The 15,540-nt window shown below is 64.1% G+C and overlaps 2 protein-coding genes across 6 annotated transcripts in view; one reads left to right on the top strand and one right to left on the bottom strand.

Moving 5' to 3' along the window:
* The window catches only part of CCM2 (CCM2 scaffold protein), a 41,055-nt gene extending 34,091 nt beyond the window's left edge, over positions 1-6,964 (top strand). For 2 of the 5 annotated variants that reach the window (XM_055144821.1, XM_012935479.2), the window contains 8 exons: positions 307-390; positions 696-879; positions 2,624-2,760; positions 2,979-3,114; positions 4,245-4,302; positions 4,446-4,578; positions 4,839-4,977; positions 5,690-6,964. In XM_055144821.1, coding sequence (XP_055000796.1) covers positions 307-390; positions 696-879; positions 2,624-2,760; positions 2,979-3,114; positions 4,245-4,302; positions 4,446-4,578; positions 4,839-4,977; positions 5,690-5,964 — 1,146 coding nt within the window. In that variant the 3' untranslated portion in view covers positions 5,965-6,964. The other 3 variants (XM_055144822.1, XM_055144824.1, XM_055144823.1) reach the window with 3 other exon arrangements.
* Positions 6,965-7,377: 413 nt separating this feature from the next.
* NACAD (NAC alpha domain containing) lies at positions 7,378-13,380 on the bottom strand. The gene is made up of 8 exons (XM_055144819.1): positions 12,680-13,380; positions 8,993-11,299; positions 8,802-8,902; positions 8,493-8,570; positions 8,023-8,169; positions 7,726-7,863; positions 7,532-7,654; positions 7,378-7,459 (listed from the first exon to the last, which is right to left on the bottom strand). Exons 1-8 carry the CDS (start codon positions 12,744-12,746, stop codon positions 7,445-7,447), a joined length of 2,976 nt encoding a protein of 991 aa, XP_055000794.1. The 5' UTR covers positions 12,747-13,380; the 3' UTR covers positions 7,378-7,444.
* Between the last annotated feature and the right edge of the window lie 2,160 nt (positions 13,381-15,540).

Here is a 15,540-nt window from a genome sequence, read left to right as displayed (position 1 = left end):
TCCACAACCTCCTCCTGCCCTTCACCAGAAGGCTCTGAGCAGCATCTTGGTTCTGTCCTTACAGAACCTCTCTCAGGCTCCCACAAGACCAGGCCACAGACATGGGGACACACACCTGTGCGCTATTCTGGGCCCCACCTGTCAGGCCATGTTGGAAGAAGTGGCCGTGGGCATCTACTGCCTTCTTTTGCCCCCTGGACCCAGCCCAGGCTGTGTTGGGGGTCGGAGGGGACGCAGGGTTCCCAGCAGAGTCAGGGCAGCGAGGTCAGTGCAGCCGTGCCCTCTTCCTCACACACTTCCTTTCAGTACTTAGGTCAGCTGACGTCCATACCAGGATACCTGAATCCCTCGAGCAGGACGGAAATCCTGCACTTCATAGACAATGCCAAGGTACCGTCCTCCTGCCCTGCCTCTCCCCTCCTCCCACCTGTGTACCCGGCCCACCGTCGGCTCTGGTCTCCACACTTGCTGCTCCCATCTGGGCTGTGTGCAGAAGCCACGTATTCAAGCTGCTCCAAACCATGTGCCAAGCTCCACAGGCCATTCCGGAAGCGCCTGCTCGTGCAGTGACACAGCCGTGCCCGGAGCAGGTGTGACAGTGTTGGGGCTGTACTCCCCAAGCACCGAGCACCGAGCACCAAGCACTAAGCACGAGCCTGCCTGGGCCCCCATCCCTCACCTGTGCTTTCCTGCAGAGAGCCCACCTGCTTCCTGGCCACTTGACCTCGGAGCACGATGCTGTGATCAGCCTGTCTGCCTACAACGTCAAGCTGGCCTGGAGGGACGGTGAGGATACCATCCTCAGGGTCCCCATCCACGACATCGCAGCTGTGTCCTATGTGCGGGACGACGCCTCGCACCTGGTGGTCTTGAAGACAGGTACGAGCTGGGTGTGCTGGGCCGAGCCAGCACTGTGCCCCCAGCTCCGGGCCAGCTGCACTTCAGGTCTCTGACTCAGGGCCTTGGGCCTGCCACTGCCCGTGCGGGGGGTGGGCTGGACTCTGGCACCCCAGCCTGGTAGCCCTCCTCAGGGGTGAGCAGCTGCCGTGCGTTCTCCCCGCACAGTGAGGCCGCAGGTGCCATCAGTCTGTGGCCCAGCCGAGCCGGACCCAGTAGAACTGAGCCACAGCCTGGCATGGCTGTGCTGGGGACCACGTAAGGGTCCGAGGATGAACCCTCCCTGCGTGCCGTGGCTCCTGTCCATGTTTCATCCCACCTGGGGCCAACAGCGCAGTGCTCTGGCCTGGGGTCCCTGATAAGCTTCCCCCTTGTGCCGCGGCTTCACCTGAGAGCTGAGGGAGAAACCTTTGTCCTTTGACCCACGGCCCTGCCTGCCCACGAAGGCTGTGGTCAGTGTGACGCACCGCCTAGACCTGCCTGTGTGCAGGTGATGCTCTCTCCAGCCCGAGGCTCGAGTTCTCAGGGGGCTCTGTCCAGCCACATGGCCGGGGGCGGAATGGCCACTATCTCCCCTGCACACACTGAGATGCACTCACAACACACACACCACACACGTCCACGTCCACACACACGTCCATATACACAACACACATCCACACACACACTCAGTCCACACACGTACACAGTCATGCACACACATGTACTGATAATGACTGCTCACATGCTTGAATCCCCACACACCTGGCACATGTGTGCACACTCCTGCGCATGCAGACACCTATACTCGCCGTCCCAAATGCTGTCTGCAGCTCAGAGCCGCGAGGCCCCTCTGCTCTGCCTGTGTCCCCCCTTCATGGTTTCCCGAGCTCCTTGTAGGCTGCAAACGACCGTTCTTTAACCAAGGACTTAAACATGGCTGACGGCACAGAGCATTTGCTGTGGTTGTTCATGTGTCTCTACCAGGGCTGTCTTGGGGAGGCCTGTTTCGTCCCTGTGGGCGGGTGAAGGGCAGGCGGCTGGCCGACCTGCCTTGCAGGGTGCTCCCGGACAGGTGGGGACAGCAGGGTCAGAGCTGGCTGGTCAGCCCTGCGGGAGGTGTGAGTCCGGACAGGATGGAAGAGTGGCTCTGGGCCCAGCTGCTGGCCGTCCCGGCTGGCTGAGCCCCGTGTTTCTTGCTGGTGAGACATTTTATTTCTGTGTTAGAAGGAACTGCTAGAGAAAACAGCAGGTTTTTACTTTGAAATGAGAGAGCGAGCTCTGGGGGATCCTGCCAGAGTCCATGGGAGCTTGGGCCGGCACCTCGCGCTGCCCGGCGGAGCTGCTGTGCACGCGGCCTGTCCACCTCGCGATGACTCCCAGCACTCGGAAATGGCTGCATGCCTGGCCTCACGCCTCAGTTCCCACACGTGGCCCTGGGGACAGCCAGTCAGCTCAGGTGCATCTGCAGGCGGGGCAAGGCCCCTGTGTGTCGCTGGCAGGTGGAGACAAAGCGGTGGCCTGTGGGCACAGCCTGCGAGCCCCAGGCCGCCACCTCAGGTCAGAGGTGGGCTCGTGGGGACGGGCACCCTTGGGCTGGGCAAAACCCACCGCCAGTGCCCAGAACCCCGCTTCCACAGAGGAAGTTGGTGTCCACCCCGGGGGCCAGGCCACTGTCCTGAGGCACCCCACTTATGGGCTGGCCGCGCCCCATGCCTCCCTGACTTCCTGTGGTGTCTCCCCGCAGCTCAGGGCCCCGGCATCTCGCCCAGCCAGAGCCTGTGTGCAGAAGGTTCCAGAGGCCTCTCGGCCGGCTCCCTGTCGGAGAGTGGAGTGGGGCCCGTGGAGGCGTGCTGCCTGGTGATCCTAGCGACTGAGAGCAAGGTCAGGCCTTGCCCCTGAGCCCACACCCTGTGGCCGTGGTCGCTTGGGGGCTGCTCCTGCTCGTTCTGCCCAGCGTGTGCAGGGCTGGGAGGTGGGCAGGTGGCAAGCCCAGCGTCCTGCACTCCATTTCTAGGGCAGGTCAGCCCCAGCTTTCCCAGGCTGCATGTGAAGCAGCTGGTTCCTGGCGTCTCCCTGGGCACAGCACTGTCTCCCTGCAGGTGGCCGCAGAGGAGCTGTGCTCCCTGCTCGGGCAGGTCTTCCAGGTGGTCTACACGGAGTCCACCATCGACTTCCTGGACAGAGCCATATTCGACGGCGCCTCCACACCCACCCGCCACCTTTCCCTGCACAGTGGTACGTCCAGAAGGGTAGCGTGGTGGCCTCCGCTCGGCTGGGTGGGCGGCCCTGGCCTGGTGGTCTGGACCCCACTGTCCGTTGGCCCTGCCCATAGCACATGTGCCTGAGCACGGCGTCCACACTTTCCTGGGTGACTGGGTGCCGAGGGCGCCTCCGGGGACTCGCGTGCTGAAGTCACTGCACACGGCGTCGGGGGGCTGGAGAGGGCAGGGGAGGAGGCAGGTGGCCTCGGCGGGCAGACAGGCCAGGCCTACCCTCATGCCCACGCTCTGCTGATACCCCGCAGCGCCGCCGGACATGCCGCCCACTTTCACAGGCACCAAACCCCATGAATAGGTGGGGCTTCTGACCCCTGTAGTGGGCAGGGACCTCTGACCCCCCAGCTGGACAGAGAAACCACTGGACCCAGCCAGACCTCGCCCTCGTAGCTGTGCCACCAGTGCTAGGCCCAAGGCCTGTGGCTGCCGTCCAGGAGCCGCCACCCTGGGTTGCTCGTTGCCGTGTTTGGACTCCTGTGCGTTCAGAGCATCATTCAGGCCAGTCGGCACTCGGTCTCCTTGGGTCAGGCCTCGGCTCACACGTAAGGGCCTCAATCTGGCCCTGGCACAGTGCTCGTCATCATTTTTGAAACAGCAAAGACTCACTGTGCCCATGACCTCCGCGTCTGCTGAAGGAGTCTGTGCCATGGGGACTGCCCCGTCCACATGGTGTCGGCCCTGCCCCTCGGGCGCACACATGCTGCAGACTGTGCTGCTGTGGTCACCAGCGGGCTTGGTCATCTTGGTCAGGAGCAGCGGGACAGGGGGACGTGGCCTACGCAGCTGGGTCACCCCCTGTGCCTGTCTTGCCCTGCTGTCTACACTCCCCCGTGGGCCTGGCCGGGCTCATCTGTCCTGTCCTGTCCTGTCCTGTCCTGTTCTGCATCTGCTTCTATGTGGTGGCTGCATCGTCTCGGACCGGCTCCTGGCTGGGGGCTGGTGCACAGGGACCTGCCCGGCTCTGGGAGACAGAGCAGCTGCACGTGTGGCGCCAACCCTGCCCGTGCGGTGGTGACAGCAGCTGCCAGGTGCCACTCCAGCCTGGCTGCAGCCCCAGGGTGTCCTCTGTGCTCTCTGCCCTCTCCCCAGATGACTCCTCCACCAAAGTGGACATGAAGGAACCCTACGAGATGGATGCCAGCACTTTGTGAGTGGCCGCTGCGCGTGCCCCTCAGAGCGCCCGTGGAGGGTGGAGACTTGTGGGCCTTGGTCACTTTCCCTGAAGGCTGCTGCACCCTTCCCTGGGATGGGGCCCTGAGCAGCTGTCAGTGTGCCCTTGTGTCCCCGCAGTGCCTTCCCCGAATGTGTGCACCCAGGCGGCGTGTCTCCCTTCAGCATGCCGGCATCTCCCCATGCCAAGACGGCCAGCGAGAGTGAGCTGAGTGCCAGCGCAGCCGAGCTGCTGCAGGACTACATGCTGACAGTACGGCACAGCCAGGGTGCGGGCAGAGGGCGGAGGGGCAGCCAGGCGTCCCCTTCGCTGCTGGGACAGTCCCTGGGGACTGACTGGGACCACAGGCCTCTCCCTACGAGTCCTCAGTGCCGGCCGGGCAGAGGGACGGTGCTACCACAGGGCCGTCACTCGTCCTGTGCTTGGGAACGCGGGCTCCCGTGGCCGGCGCTGGTGGGCGGGAGTGGGGCAGGAGGGTACTCGGCGGTCACTGCCCTGTGCTGTGCCCACAGCTGCGCACCAAGCTCTCGTCCCAGGAGATCCAGCAGTTCGCGGCGCTGCTGCACGAGTACCGGGACGGGGCGTCCGTGCACGAGTTTTGCATCAATCTGCGGCAGCTCTACGGCGACAGCCGCAAGTTCCTGCTGCTCGGTGGGTCAGCCTCTTCCTGGGGTGCGGGTGGCCACCCTGAGGAGGGGCGAGCCAGGGGGCCGGGGCACCAGTGAGGACCCCGGGCTTGTCCCGGAAGGTGGCCTGGAGTCAGGGCAGTAGCATAGCAGGGTTCGATTCCCGGCCCCCGAGTCCTACCAGGAGCGACCCGCGTGCAGAGTCCGGAGTAAGTCCTGAGCACTGCCGGGTGTGGGCCCCAAGCAGAAAAGAAGTAAGTGGTGGCTTAGCAGGCTCTGGTGAGGAGTGGGGCTGAGGGCACCCAGCTCGGCGTGTGCGGTGTGAGCCGCTGCCCGAGGCCTCCTAGCTCCACCCCGGGGAGGGCACGGTGGGCGAAGGCAGCTGCATGGCTCTTGGTCTGGGCCTGCAGCCTTGACTGCTCGTGCAGGTGGCCTGTGGGCTGCAAGGCGGGGCAATGTCCCTTCGTCCTTTTCCCTGAGAGCACATCCCTCTTGTCAGGCAGTCAGACCCCAAGGTGGCACAGTTGGGCATGGGGTTGCATCCCTTGGGGCTCTTCTCTCTCCCTCCTCACAGTGTAACTGTTGGGGGTGCTGGCATAGGGCCAGAGTGTACATGCGTCTGAGGTCAGCATCTGCCAGGGGACGGGGGTGAGGCTCAGTTGTCCTGGCAGGCGCTGCTGCATGGCCCGGGTAGGGCGCGGGTGCCCGCCGGCCCCTGCCAGCTGCCCTGTCCACAGGTCTGCGGCCCTTCATCCCCGAGAAAGACAGCCAGCACTTTGAGAACTTCCTGGAGACCATCGGCGTCAAGGACGGCCGTGGCATCATCACCGACAGCTTCGGTCGGTACCGGCGGGCCATGAGCTCCGCCTCTGCCTCCAACGGCAGCAGGGCAGCTGGGAGTTCTGATGACCAGTCTGCACCCTCTGAGGGCGACGAGTGGGACCGCATGATCTCAGACATCAGCAACGACATCGAGGCACTGGGCTGCAGCATGGACCAGGACTCGGCGTGACATCCTGCAGCCCTGGTGGCCCTCAGCACACAGCCTCTACTGTGAAGGAGCGTCGCGGGGCACGGCGGTGGCCTGCCACCCGCAGGGTCTGGACATGGACTGGGCCATGCTCCGTTTTGCACATGACATTCCTCTTGCAGCTCTCAGAGACCGTAAATGCGTTTACAGCAATGTGAATCCATCTCCTCTCTGATGCCGGGGAGAGGCGGGTGGTGGGGCTCTTGCTCCTTGCACGTGGGGCCCTGGGACGGGCGAGCTGTGTCCCAGGCATGTGGCCAGAACCCCCAGTCCAGGCCCCGGCCCTCGTTCCAGGTTTGCCCACCGCCCAGTGGTCTCCAGAGCTGACCCTGACCCCGAGCGTCACCGGACCATCCACCTCATCACCCCAGTTTCTCAACTTAGGGTTCCCCAAGCGTGGTGCCTCTCTGGGTGGGAATGGGGGTGCAGGGCTGAGAAAGGTCAGGGGCCGGGCCAGGATCCCCGAAGTCACCCCACCCCCGGGGCAGCTGTACCCCTGACCATGACAGTGCTGTGAGGAGCAACCAAGGGCCCTGAGCGTGAGGCGGGATGCCCTTGGCTGGCCAGTCAGACTCTGCTCTGGCAACCTGGCTGCAGGAAAGCCGGTCGGGCTGGGAAAGCCAAGATACGTGCGAGGTGTGGAGGGCGAGGGTCTGAGCCAGGAGGCTCCTGATCATGCATGCTTCCTGCAGGCATCTGGGACCGCAGGGCAGCTGCAGGTCCGGGGGCTGGCCCTCTCAAACCCAACTGAGCTGGCCACAGGTGGGGGACTCTGTCCTGTGAATGGTCAGTACTGCTTTCTCCTGGGCCGGAGAGTTAGTACAGTTGGGAGGGACGGGGGCGGGCATTTGCCTTGCATGTTGCCAATAAGTGTGATCCCTGGCACCACTGGGAGTAAATCCTGAGTACAGAGCCAGGAGTGACCTCTGAGCATGGCCCAGTGTGGCCCCAAACGAAAATAAAACAAGAGCCTAGTTTTTCCTCCTGGGGTCTTCTGCCTGCGCACTCCGCCTTTCTTGTGTCCCCCAACCCCTCTCAGGCACTCGGCGCTGCCCCGTTGGATGCTGAGCTCGTGGGGAGGCCTCTCGAGCTTGGTGCGCAGGGCTGGTGCTGGGGCATCGACCATGTTCCGATTAGATGTGTTCCCAGGTCCTCTCTAGCCTGGGTGCACGTGACCCCCGTCCCCACCCCCCAAAACCATCTCCACTCTTGGCCACAGCCAGGTGACCAGATGGCCAGAGGCTCTGGACAAGTCATCTGCCCAGGGTTAGAGGGACACTGAAAGAACACCAGCCTCCCCAGAAGTGTCTACATGTCCCCTCCTGTGCCTTCTGGGACCACTGCCAGGACTGTGTGGGGCGCCCAGCACCTCCCCCTGGAGCAGCAGCCGCAGAGTCGCTAGCAGACACCCGTTTATTGAGCATCAGCCGGGGCTGGGGCGGCAGGTGGCAGAGGTCAGCGGCTACATGGTCAGCTCCTGCAAGAAACCGCTTGGTCAGGCTGCAGCCCGGCGAGGACCCCTGCGTGGCTGCAGCCCAGCCTGGCTCACCATGATGGCATTCACGATGTCGCTCCGGCTGTCCCTCAGGGCCCGCACTGCCCTGGCCCTGGACACGCTGGCCTGTGCCATCACCAGCTCGATGTCCCGCAGCTCCAGGCCTGTCTCGTCCACCTGGGGAGTGTGCGGGGTGTGGCAGTTGTCCTGGCAACTGCAGCACACCCGTCCCTCCCGCCGGCTCTCACCTCTTCCTCCTCCTCCTCCTTGCGCTCGGGCTTCACCCTCGGTCCGGGCGCAGACTCAGGTACCAGGTTGGAGGGCTCTGCGGGCATCTTGAACTTCTCGGCGGCAGCTCTGTGCGCTTGCTGGGACAGGTCCTCAATCTGCGGGCCAGCGTTTCGGTGAGCAGGCCACAACCCACCCCTGGCCCCTGGGTGGACTGTGCTCTGCCCCACCCATCCCCCCACCCCACCCCCACCCCCACTCCTATTTGGTGAGTGGACCCCACTCTCCCCAGCCTCCTTCCCCCCAGCCCGCAGCACCTTGGCCTCCCCGAAGACCACGTAAGTGTCTGAGGCTGGGCTCTTGAAGACGTCGGGCTTGGCAATGACGAACAGGATGTTCTTGGACTTCTGGATGGTGATCCTGGTGACCCCCTGGATCTGCCGCAAGCCCAGCTTGGACATCGCCTGGGGCGCAGGGGGCTCAGCTCAGACTTGGACGTTAGCCCAGGGGTCCCACTTGCTGAGAATCACCAGAGCCCCGGGAAAGTGGCCCACCGCTGGGGACAGGGTCCAGCGCCACTGCAGAGGACCCTTGCATGCTCCCAGGAGCCCCACGTGCACCACAGGACATGAGCTGAGTTTGCTGGGGCCCTCCCAGCCCACCTGGCGGCCCCAGCGTTTCACAAGAAGGGGTGCATGTCCTGCATTGCCCCAAGCTCCCCAAGGATCACTGTGGGGTGGGTGATCTGGCCAGCCCACCCTCCTGTGAGCCCCAGGCCCAAGCCCACCTTCCGGGCTTTCTTCTCACTGCGACTCTGCTTGGCTTTAGCTACTGTGTCCTCACTGCTGCTGCCGCTCTCCAGAGCCTGGCAGGGGAGGGGGCGGGGCCTGAGTGAGGGAGGGGCTTGAGCGTGGGGAGGGAGGGTTCTAGGTGTAAGGGTGGGGCCTGAGCGCGGGAGGGGGGGTTCTAGGTGCAGGGGAAGGGCTGAGGGGGGTTCTAGGTGCAGGGGAAGGGCTGAGGGGGTTCTAGGTGCAGGGGAGGGGCTGAGCGCAGTGGCAGAGGCCTGAGTGCGGGGAGGACTCCCTGAACCCAGCACCTGTGCGGGGTTTTGTGCCGTCTGAGGTCTGGGGGACTCCTGCTCCTCCGGCTCGGGCTCGGCTGACGACTCGCCGTGGCTGTCCGAGTGCTGGCCGGAGCCTGGGGACAGAGTGTGGGCGGCTCACCCCTGCTAGTTCAACACCTCCCGGGCGGGGTCCGCGCCTGCCGTCCCCTCTCCAGGCCCCTCACCTTCTTCTGGGCTGTCCTGGTCATTCTGGGGCAGCGCGGCCGGGGGTCGGCACAGGCGGGCTGGGCTCCGGGGCCCAGAACCAGGAGGCACGTGGCAGGGGGTCGAAGCCCTGGAGGCGGAGTCTTTGGCTTGGGTGTCCCCCTCGGGGGGCACCTTGAGGCTGAGGACCGGGGAGTGGGCAGGGAGACTGACCTGCTGCCTGGCCCTGGGAGTGTCCGTGGTCCCTGAGATGGTGCCCGCTGCCTGCGGGGCTGCCCAGGGCGGCCGGGGGCCCAGAGAGCGTAGGGGCCCTTTCCCTTCCACCCCGGCTTCCCAGGAGCCCTGGCGAAGAGTGTGTGCGGGGGGCAGCGCTGTCCCCGTGGTGAGGACACCTGAGAGCCTGTCCCGAGAAGTGGGGGGCTGAGGGGAGCAGGGGCCTCGGGGTGGGGCGGGTGCAGGGCGCGTCCCGGACTGAGCCTCTGAGCATGAGTCCCCCACGGCCTGTGCGCCCACCGCCGCAGCGCGCCCTAGGCCTGCCCTCCCCGCCACTGGGTTTCCCCCCGCCCCGCGGACCTGCCCAGCACCCTCCCTCGCTGGCTCTGGGGCCCCTTCACCCTGCTGCCTGGCCCTTGGGGCTTCCTCCAGGGGCAGCGGGGGCCGAACCCTGTCACCTGTATGCAAGCGTGGCCGGGGCCCAGGTGAGGCCCGGTGCGCGCGGGGGTCTGCACCGGGCGCTGGGCCTCCCGCAGGTCTGTCCATAGCCCTCTCGGGGGCTGGCCTCTGCCACAAGGCCCCGCCTGCTTCTTGCTGGGCGGTGCTGGCTCCAGCCTCGGCCCCTGGGCTGCAGGCTGCGTGGGTGTTCGGGGCCTGCGGGTTCGGTTCCGGGAGCAGGGGCCGGCCTGTCGGTCCCTGCTGGGGCTCAGGACTGACCACCTCGGGAAGGCCTGCGGCTGCTTCTTCCAAATATTCCCGAGAGTCTGGGCCGTGCACGACGCCCAGCTCTCTCTGCAACGTGGGGGACTCATGGCCCAAGGCTGCCCCGGCTCCTTGCTGCAGGGGCTGGGCTGTGGCTGCAGTCGTCGGTGCTGGTCCCGTGCTGGAGCCAGTCTCTGCACTCCTGATTCCAGGACTTGGCCCAGTGAGGCCTAGGGCTTTCTTCAGATCGTGGGGGTCATCGGCTGCAGGGGGGCCCTGGCTTTCAGGGGCGCAGGTGCTTTCGCCCTCTGGGACATGGGACCCCGGGCCCCCACTGTCGCTGTCCTGCAGCAGAGCAGAAGGCTGAGCGTGTGGCTCCCCGCTATACAGCTGCTCGTCATCCGCCCCAGCATAGGACACAGAGTCAGGGTCCGAGGAGGTCGCCGAGGCATCATCCCTGAAGGCGAAGGCCTCGTCCACGCCCTCGGTGATGGACAGATCAGACAGTGACTGCAGGGAGGAGGCAAAGGTGCTGTCATCCTCCGCATCCCCGTCCTCCGAGGTCACCTCCTGCTCCTCGGGAGGCAGTGGTGTCACCTCCATGGTGTCCACCTGGAAGATAAGGCTGCCTTGGAAGGGCAGGAGGTCAGCGGGGATCATGGGGTCGTTGGCCAGGAAGTCCAGGTCCAAGTGGCCCTCCTGGCTCCAAGAAAAGCTGCTGTCTTCGGACAGGCTGGACTCAGGGGAAGAGGAGCTGGGCTGGCCTGTGGGAGGCTGCACCCACTCACCCTCCATGGGCCCCAGAGGGGAGCGGCCCCAGCCCGAGGCAGTGTCCAGCAGGCTGAGGGAGCAGGAGGGGGATGAGGCCCAGCTGTCCCCATCTGCTGTGATGTAGGAGCCAGAGGGCGAGGTGGGTGGCGAGTCTCCAGACTCTGCTGGCATGTCCCGCTGGCCCTGGCCATGCCCCCAGGCGGTGTTGGGGGTGGACGGAGGTGTGAAGTAGGACTCGGGCTCCAAGGTGGGCAAAGGCACAGGAGAGTGGCCCTGAGAACACGGTTCAGGTGGGGGGCTCAGTCCGCAGGGCCCCCCCTCCTGCTCGCTGGGCTCTGTCAGGGCAGCACCCCACTGTGTCTCCTCGCCCATCACAATCCGAGGCTCCAGGGCGGCCGGGAGAAGGCCCTCTGCGGGCAGAATCTCAGGGGTCTTGGGGCTAGGAGCACCCTCTGTGGAGTCGGCCCAGGCCAGGGGGGCACTGCCTGGTCCCGCATCCCAGCTGGCTCCCTCAGGTGGGGGCCTGGCACCTGTCTTGCTGGGCAGGAAGCTGAGGCCCAGGGGGCTGGGCCCAGGGCTCAGGGCGCACTCCAGCGGCTCCCCTCTGGGGCTGGTGGCCACCACCACATGGCAGGACAGATCTGTGGAGAGAAAGACGTGAGAGGACAGGTCTGTCCCGGGAGTGGCCACACACAGGGATGGGGGGGTGTCCCCGGGACGAGTCGCTTGGAAAAGCAGAGGGTGGCTGGGCAGGGTGGGAGAGGGATCTCAAGCAGCTGCTTTTCTAGAGTAGGGACCAGTGGTGCCGGGAGCTGGGGGCCTCCAGGCTCTCACAACAGTGCTGAGGAGGGAGGGAGTGCCAGGGAGCAAACAGATTCTTCCAGAAAGTTCTCCCAGCTCCCGCTCAGTGCTCACATCGGGGGCCTTCACATGCTCTGCGGGCTCACCCCGCTTCATGCCCTCTGCTGCACCCTGGCTGCCTGTGCTCCCTCAGTGTCTGTGTTGGGCTGTGGCCAGAGGCAGGGCAGCCCGACAGGAGGGTGTCAGTGTTGGTGCTTCCAAAGTCCTGTCCTGCTCTGGGGCTCCTCTGGGGGTATCTGGGTGGGCCCCTTGTGGGGTCACCATCCAAGGGCTCTGCCCTGTCCTTGGGGCGGGGGTGTCCAGGTGTCCCTGCTCTGCCACACTCATAGGTGGCCACCCGAGGATATCTCAGCCTCAGTGGCTCAGGCCCAGCACACTGGCAGGGTGGGCCAGGAATCGTGGGGCTGGGCAATGCCAGGCAACTCCACACTGACACTGCAGGGGCTCGACTTACAGAGCAGGAGGGTCCCTGGGGACAGGAGAGATACTAGCCTGGGGGGGGGCAGTGGGTGTGGCTCAGCACCCAGCTGCTGGTGTTTCTAGCCCACTGGTTCTTGGGGTGGGGCAGGACTGCTGCCTGCGCTGGGAGGTTGCAGGGGGCAAAGGACCAGCGCATCAAGGTCATCGCAGTGTATGGTGCTGGCTGGAGCCTGTGTCCCCTCCCTGGAGCCCAGGCCCCGGCCTGGACAGCCCGTCCACCTCAGGTGACTTCTCCCAGAGGTGCCCTTGGTTGTGCTGGAGCCGCACAGGAGCCCCTGTCCAGCTGCCTCCTTCGTAGTCTGGCCCCAACCCCTGCTCCACACCTCACCCCCAACCCAGCCCGCTCCTCCCTCTTTCAGGAGCTGCTGTAGGCCTTTACTTCCTTCCCCAGCCTCAGCAACCCGGTCCCAGGGGGGTCCCACAGGCACCTGGGCGGGGCAGGGTCCCAAGACTGGGGTGCAAGGAGGCCCCACTCTGCACTCCAGAGCAGCCGGCCTGCAGCTTAGCTCAGACAATGGGCGCGGGATGTTGCCGCCTCGCTGGGGCTCCGGGGGCCCTGCCAGCTCCATCCCGCCCTTGAATGGGGCCGGATCCCAGGGTAGGGTCTGAGGGGCGGGGCGGGGCGGGTGCGGGGACAGGGGCGCCGAGGTGGAGGTGGTAGGGAGGGGCCGCGGCCTCACCTGTCTGGCGCCCCGGCCCCTCTGTCTCGGCCGGAGGCAGCTCAGCGCGGGCGGCCTCCCCGGGCATGGCCTGGCCGTGCGCCGAGCTCTGCTCCCGCGGAGGCGCGTCCGTCGGTCCGTCCGTGCGGTCCCGAGACTGCGCGGCCGCCGCCCCTCGGCGGGCGGGAGGGGCGCGGGGCGGCGCTGGCTGCTGTCAGCGGCCACGTCAGCGCCCAGCGAGCGTGCGCGGGGCCGGGCACTGCGGGGCTCGCCAGGGGGCTCGGGGCGGGGCCCTCCCTGACCGCGGCCCCCCGGACCCACCTATGCCGCGGCGGCATCTGCCCTTCAGCAGCAGTGTAGAACGGGGGAGGTAGCACCGCTCCTCCCTGGAGCAGGGGCCGCCAGAAAGCGGGGCGGGGGTGGGGCGGGGGCCTGGGGGCTCTGGGAGGCGGCAGCAGCGTCACCTCGCTTCGGAGACGCCGATCCCCAGCCGCCTGGGCTGGGGCGCCCTGCCCGTTCCCGGGGCTCCATCCTAGCGGTGAACCAGAGCCGCAGTCCCACTCTGATTGGCTGCTCCACGCAGTCGTCGGTCGCCTTGGCAACAGCCTCCCATCTCCCTGGCAACAGGCGCAGGCGCGCCAGGCATCCCTGCTCTTCTGACCGAGCGGTCCCCGGGCTGTGCAGGGTCCTGGCAGACTGGAGACGCAGCTGCCCTGTGCTTTCCACACCCCCCCCCCCCCCACGGCCTAGCTCTCGGATTGTAGCACCCAGTGCCAGGCGCGGGGGAGGCGGGCACAGATGAAAGCGATGGTCTAGGGCAGGAATGAGTGCAGCCATTGTTGGCGAGAAAGGGGCGGGACGCTCGTGGTGGTCCTGGGCTGGCAGCATGGGGCTGTGGGGCCGAGGTGCCCCCTGCCCCTCCAGCTTCAGTCCCCACTGAAGCTCTGCCCCTGTGTCCCTTTAGCTACTCGTAGAGCCAGTGCATTTGACCCCCAGTGACAGCCACACCACCTTGCTCCTCAACTCCTAACCATGTACCACAGCCTCGGCTGGACCCACTTTCTGCTGCTCTGTGCCAGGGCCTGAGGGCTTCCAGTGTGGCCTGGCAACAAGGTCCTTTCTGCAACTCCAACTGCAGTGAAAAGGAGCACTCAAACTCGAGCCAATGTGCGCTGGGAGCACGATCAGTTCCCAGGGGTGCTCCTGCCACAACCCCACCAACGGCTCCAGAGGAGTCTGCAGTGGCAGAAAACCTGGGCAAAAGAAGCACCCGTGATCCATCCCTTCAACATTTTACAGTGTCAGCTGAGTCCAGCACAGGACACATGAAGCTGACCGAGTGCCAGTCTCCGGATGCTGCTTTATCATTGCAGTCAGCACCTCAGGTGAGACCTAAGCAGGATGACTGGCTGCAAAATGCATCACCCTTATTTCATTCCAGGGCATCATAATGGGCATGAAAAAAATGGATTGGAGTGATAGTACGGTGGGGAGGGCATTAGCCTTGCATGTGGCTGACCCGTGTTCATTCCCTGGCACCTCATATGGTCCCCTGAGCCCTGCCAAGAGTGATCCCTGAGCACAGTCAGGTGTGAACTGAAAAAAAAAAGAAAAAAAAGGAGGAAGGAGGAAGAGGAGAAAGAGGGAGGAGGAGGAGGATTGCAGATGCTGCTGGTAAAATAAAAAAAAAAAAAAAAACGGAACTGCGCACACAGACAGTATTTTACCTTGCGCACAGCTGCAACCCTGGTTCAATGCCCAGTCACACAGCGTCATTCTGAGCTCTAGGCTGCCTCACTGCCTGGTGTGGACCAACCCCCACTGTCCTCTCTCCCTCAAAGAAACAGACAACAGAAAGAAGCAAATGAAGATTGCAGAACAATCACAGACATGGGAAACTTGCCAGATAGAGCACTTGCGTTCAGGGATGACACACACACACACTGACAGAACGCTGATGACATGCCAATTGAACAGGGGTTAAAAAGCACACTGAAGGAAAAAATTGCATCAAGAATCAGGAAGTTGGGTGACAAGAGAAGACTGACCATTCACACAGCCGGAGTCCCAGGAGAGGAGAGGCTGGAGTGAAAAAAGAAAACAATTCAAGGAAATGACGGTTGCATTGTACGACTGAAACCCAATCATGAACAAATTTGTAATTGTGTATCTCAAGGCGATTCAATAAAAAAGGGGGGGGGAGGACAAAAAACAACCGTTGATAGAAATGTCCCAAATGAAGCAAAAGAGGAAAAGCAGCTGAGCAAATCTCAAATACGAGAAATTAAGAAAATTCACATGGACACTTCATAATTCAACTGTGAATTAAAGACAGAGCAATCTCGAGAGCCAAGCCAAAGGGATGACACCAGGGGCTGGAGCCATAGCACAGCGGGGAGGGCGTTTGCCTTGCACATGGCCAACCCGGGTCCGATCCCCGGCATCCCATGTGGTCCCCCAGCACTGCCATGAGTGATTCCTGAGTGCAGAGCCAGGAGTAACCCCTGAGCATTGCTGGGTGTAACCCAAAAAGAAAAAAAAATTATTTCTGGGCTATGCTGAGCTGTGCTTAGGGCAGACTCCTAGCTCAGTTCTCAGGGGTCACTCCTGGCAGGGTCTGGGGACCATGTGATGCTGGGGATCAAACCTGGGTTGGCCACAAGCAAGGTTGTGGCCACAGCCTTGTCCGCTGTACTATAGATCTGGCCCCAAGGATTTGTTTGTTTATGGGGTGCCAGGGACTGATCCTAAGTCTGCTGTGCTCAAGGCAAGCCCCTTCCCCACTAAACCATCACTCTGGGCCCCTGAAAGACATTCTTAGTTGACAGAAAATGAAAGTGACATCTCACTAGCAAGCCCATCCGTGAAGACTTCAAAGCAAA

Source organism: Sorex araneus, chromosome 7 (genome assembly GCF_027595985.1).
Source record: "Sorex araneus isolate mSorAra2 chromosome 7, mSorAra2.pri, whole genome shotgun sequence".
Taxonomy (NCBI): Eukaryota; Metazoa; Chordata; class Mammalia; order Eulipotyphla; family Soricidae; genus Sorex; species Sorex araneus.
Note: the sequence above shows the minus strand (reverse complement) of the source record. Positions and strands in the feature narration are given on the sequence as shown.

Excerpts from the sequence above, each read along its gene's own strand:
- NACAD (XM_055144819.1), bottom strand. The coding sequence starts at position 12,746 with ATGCCCGGGGAGGCCGCCCGCGCTGAGCTGCCTCCGGCCGAGACAGAG. Across the intron at positions 7,864-8,022 it reads TGGTCTTCGGGGAGGCCAAG|ATTGAGGACCTGTCCCAGCA; the intron begins GTGCTGCGGGCT and ends GCTGGCCCGCAG. Across the intron at positions 7,655-7,725 it reads AGGAGGAGGAGGAGGAAGAG|GTGGACGAGACAGGCCTGGA; the intron begins GTGAGAGCCGGC and ends CACACTCCCCAG.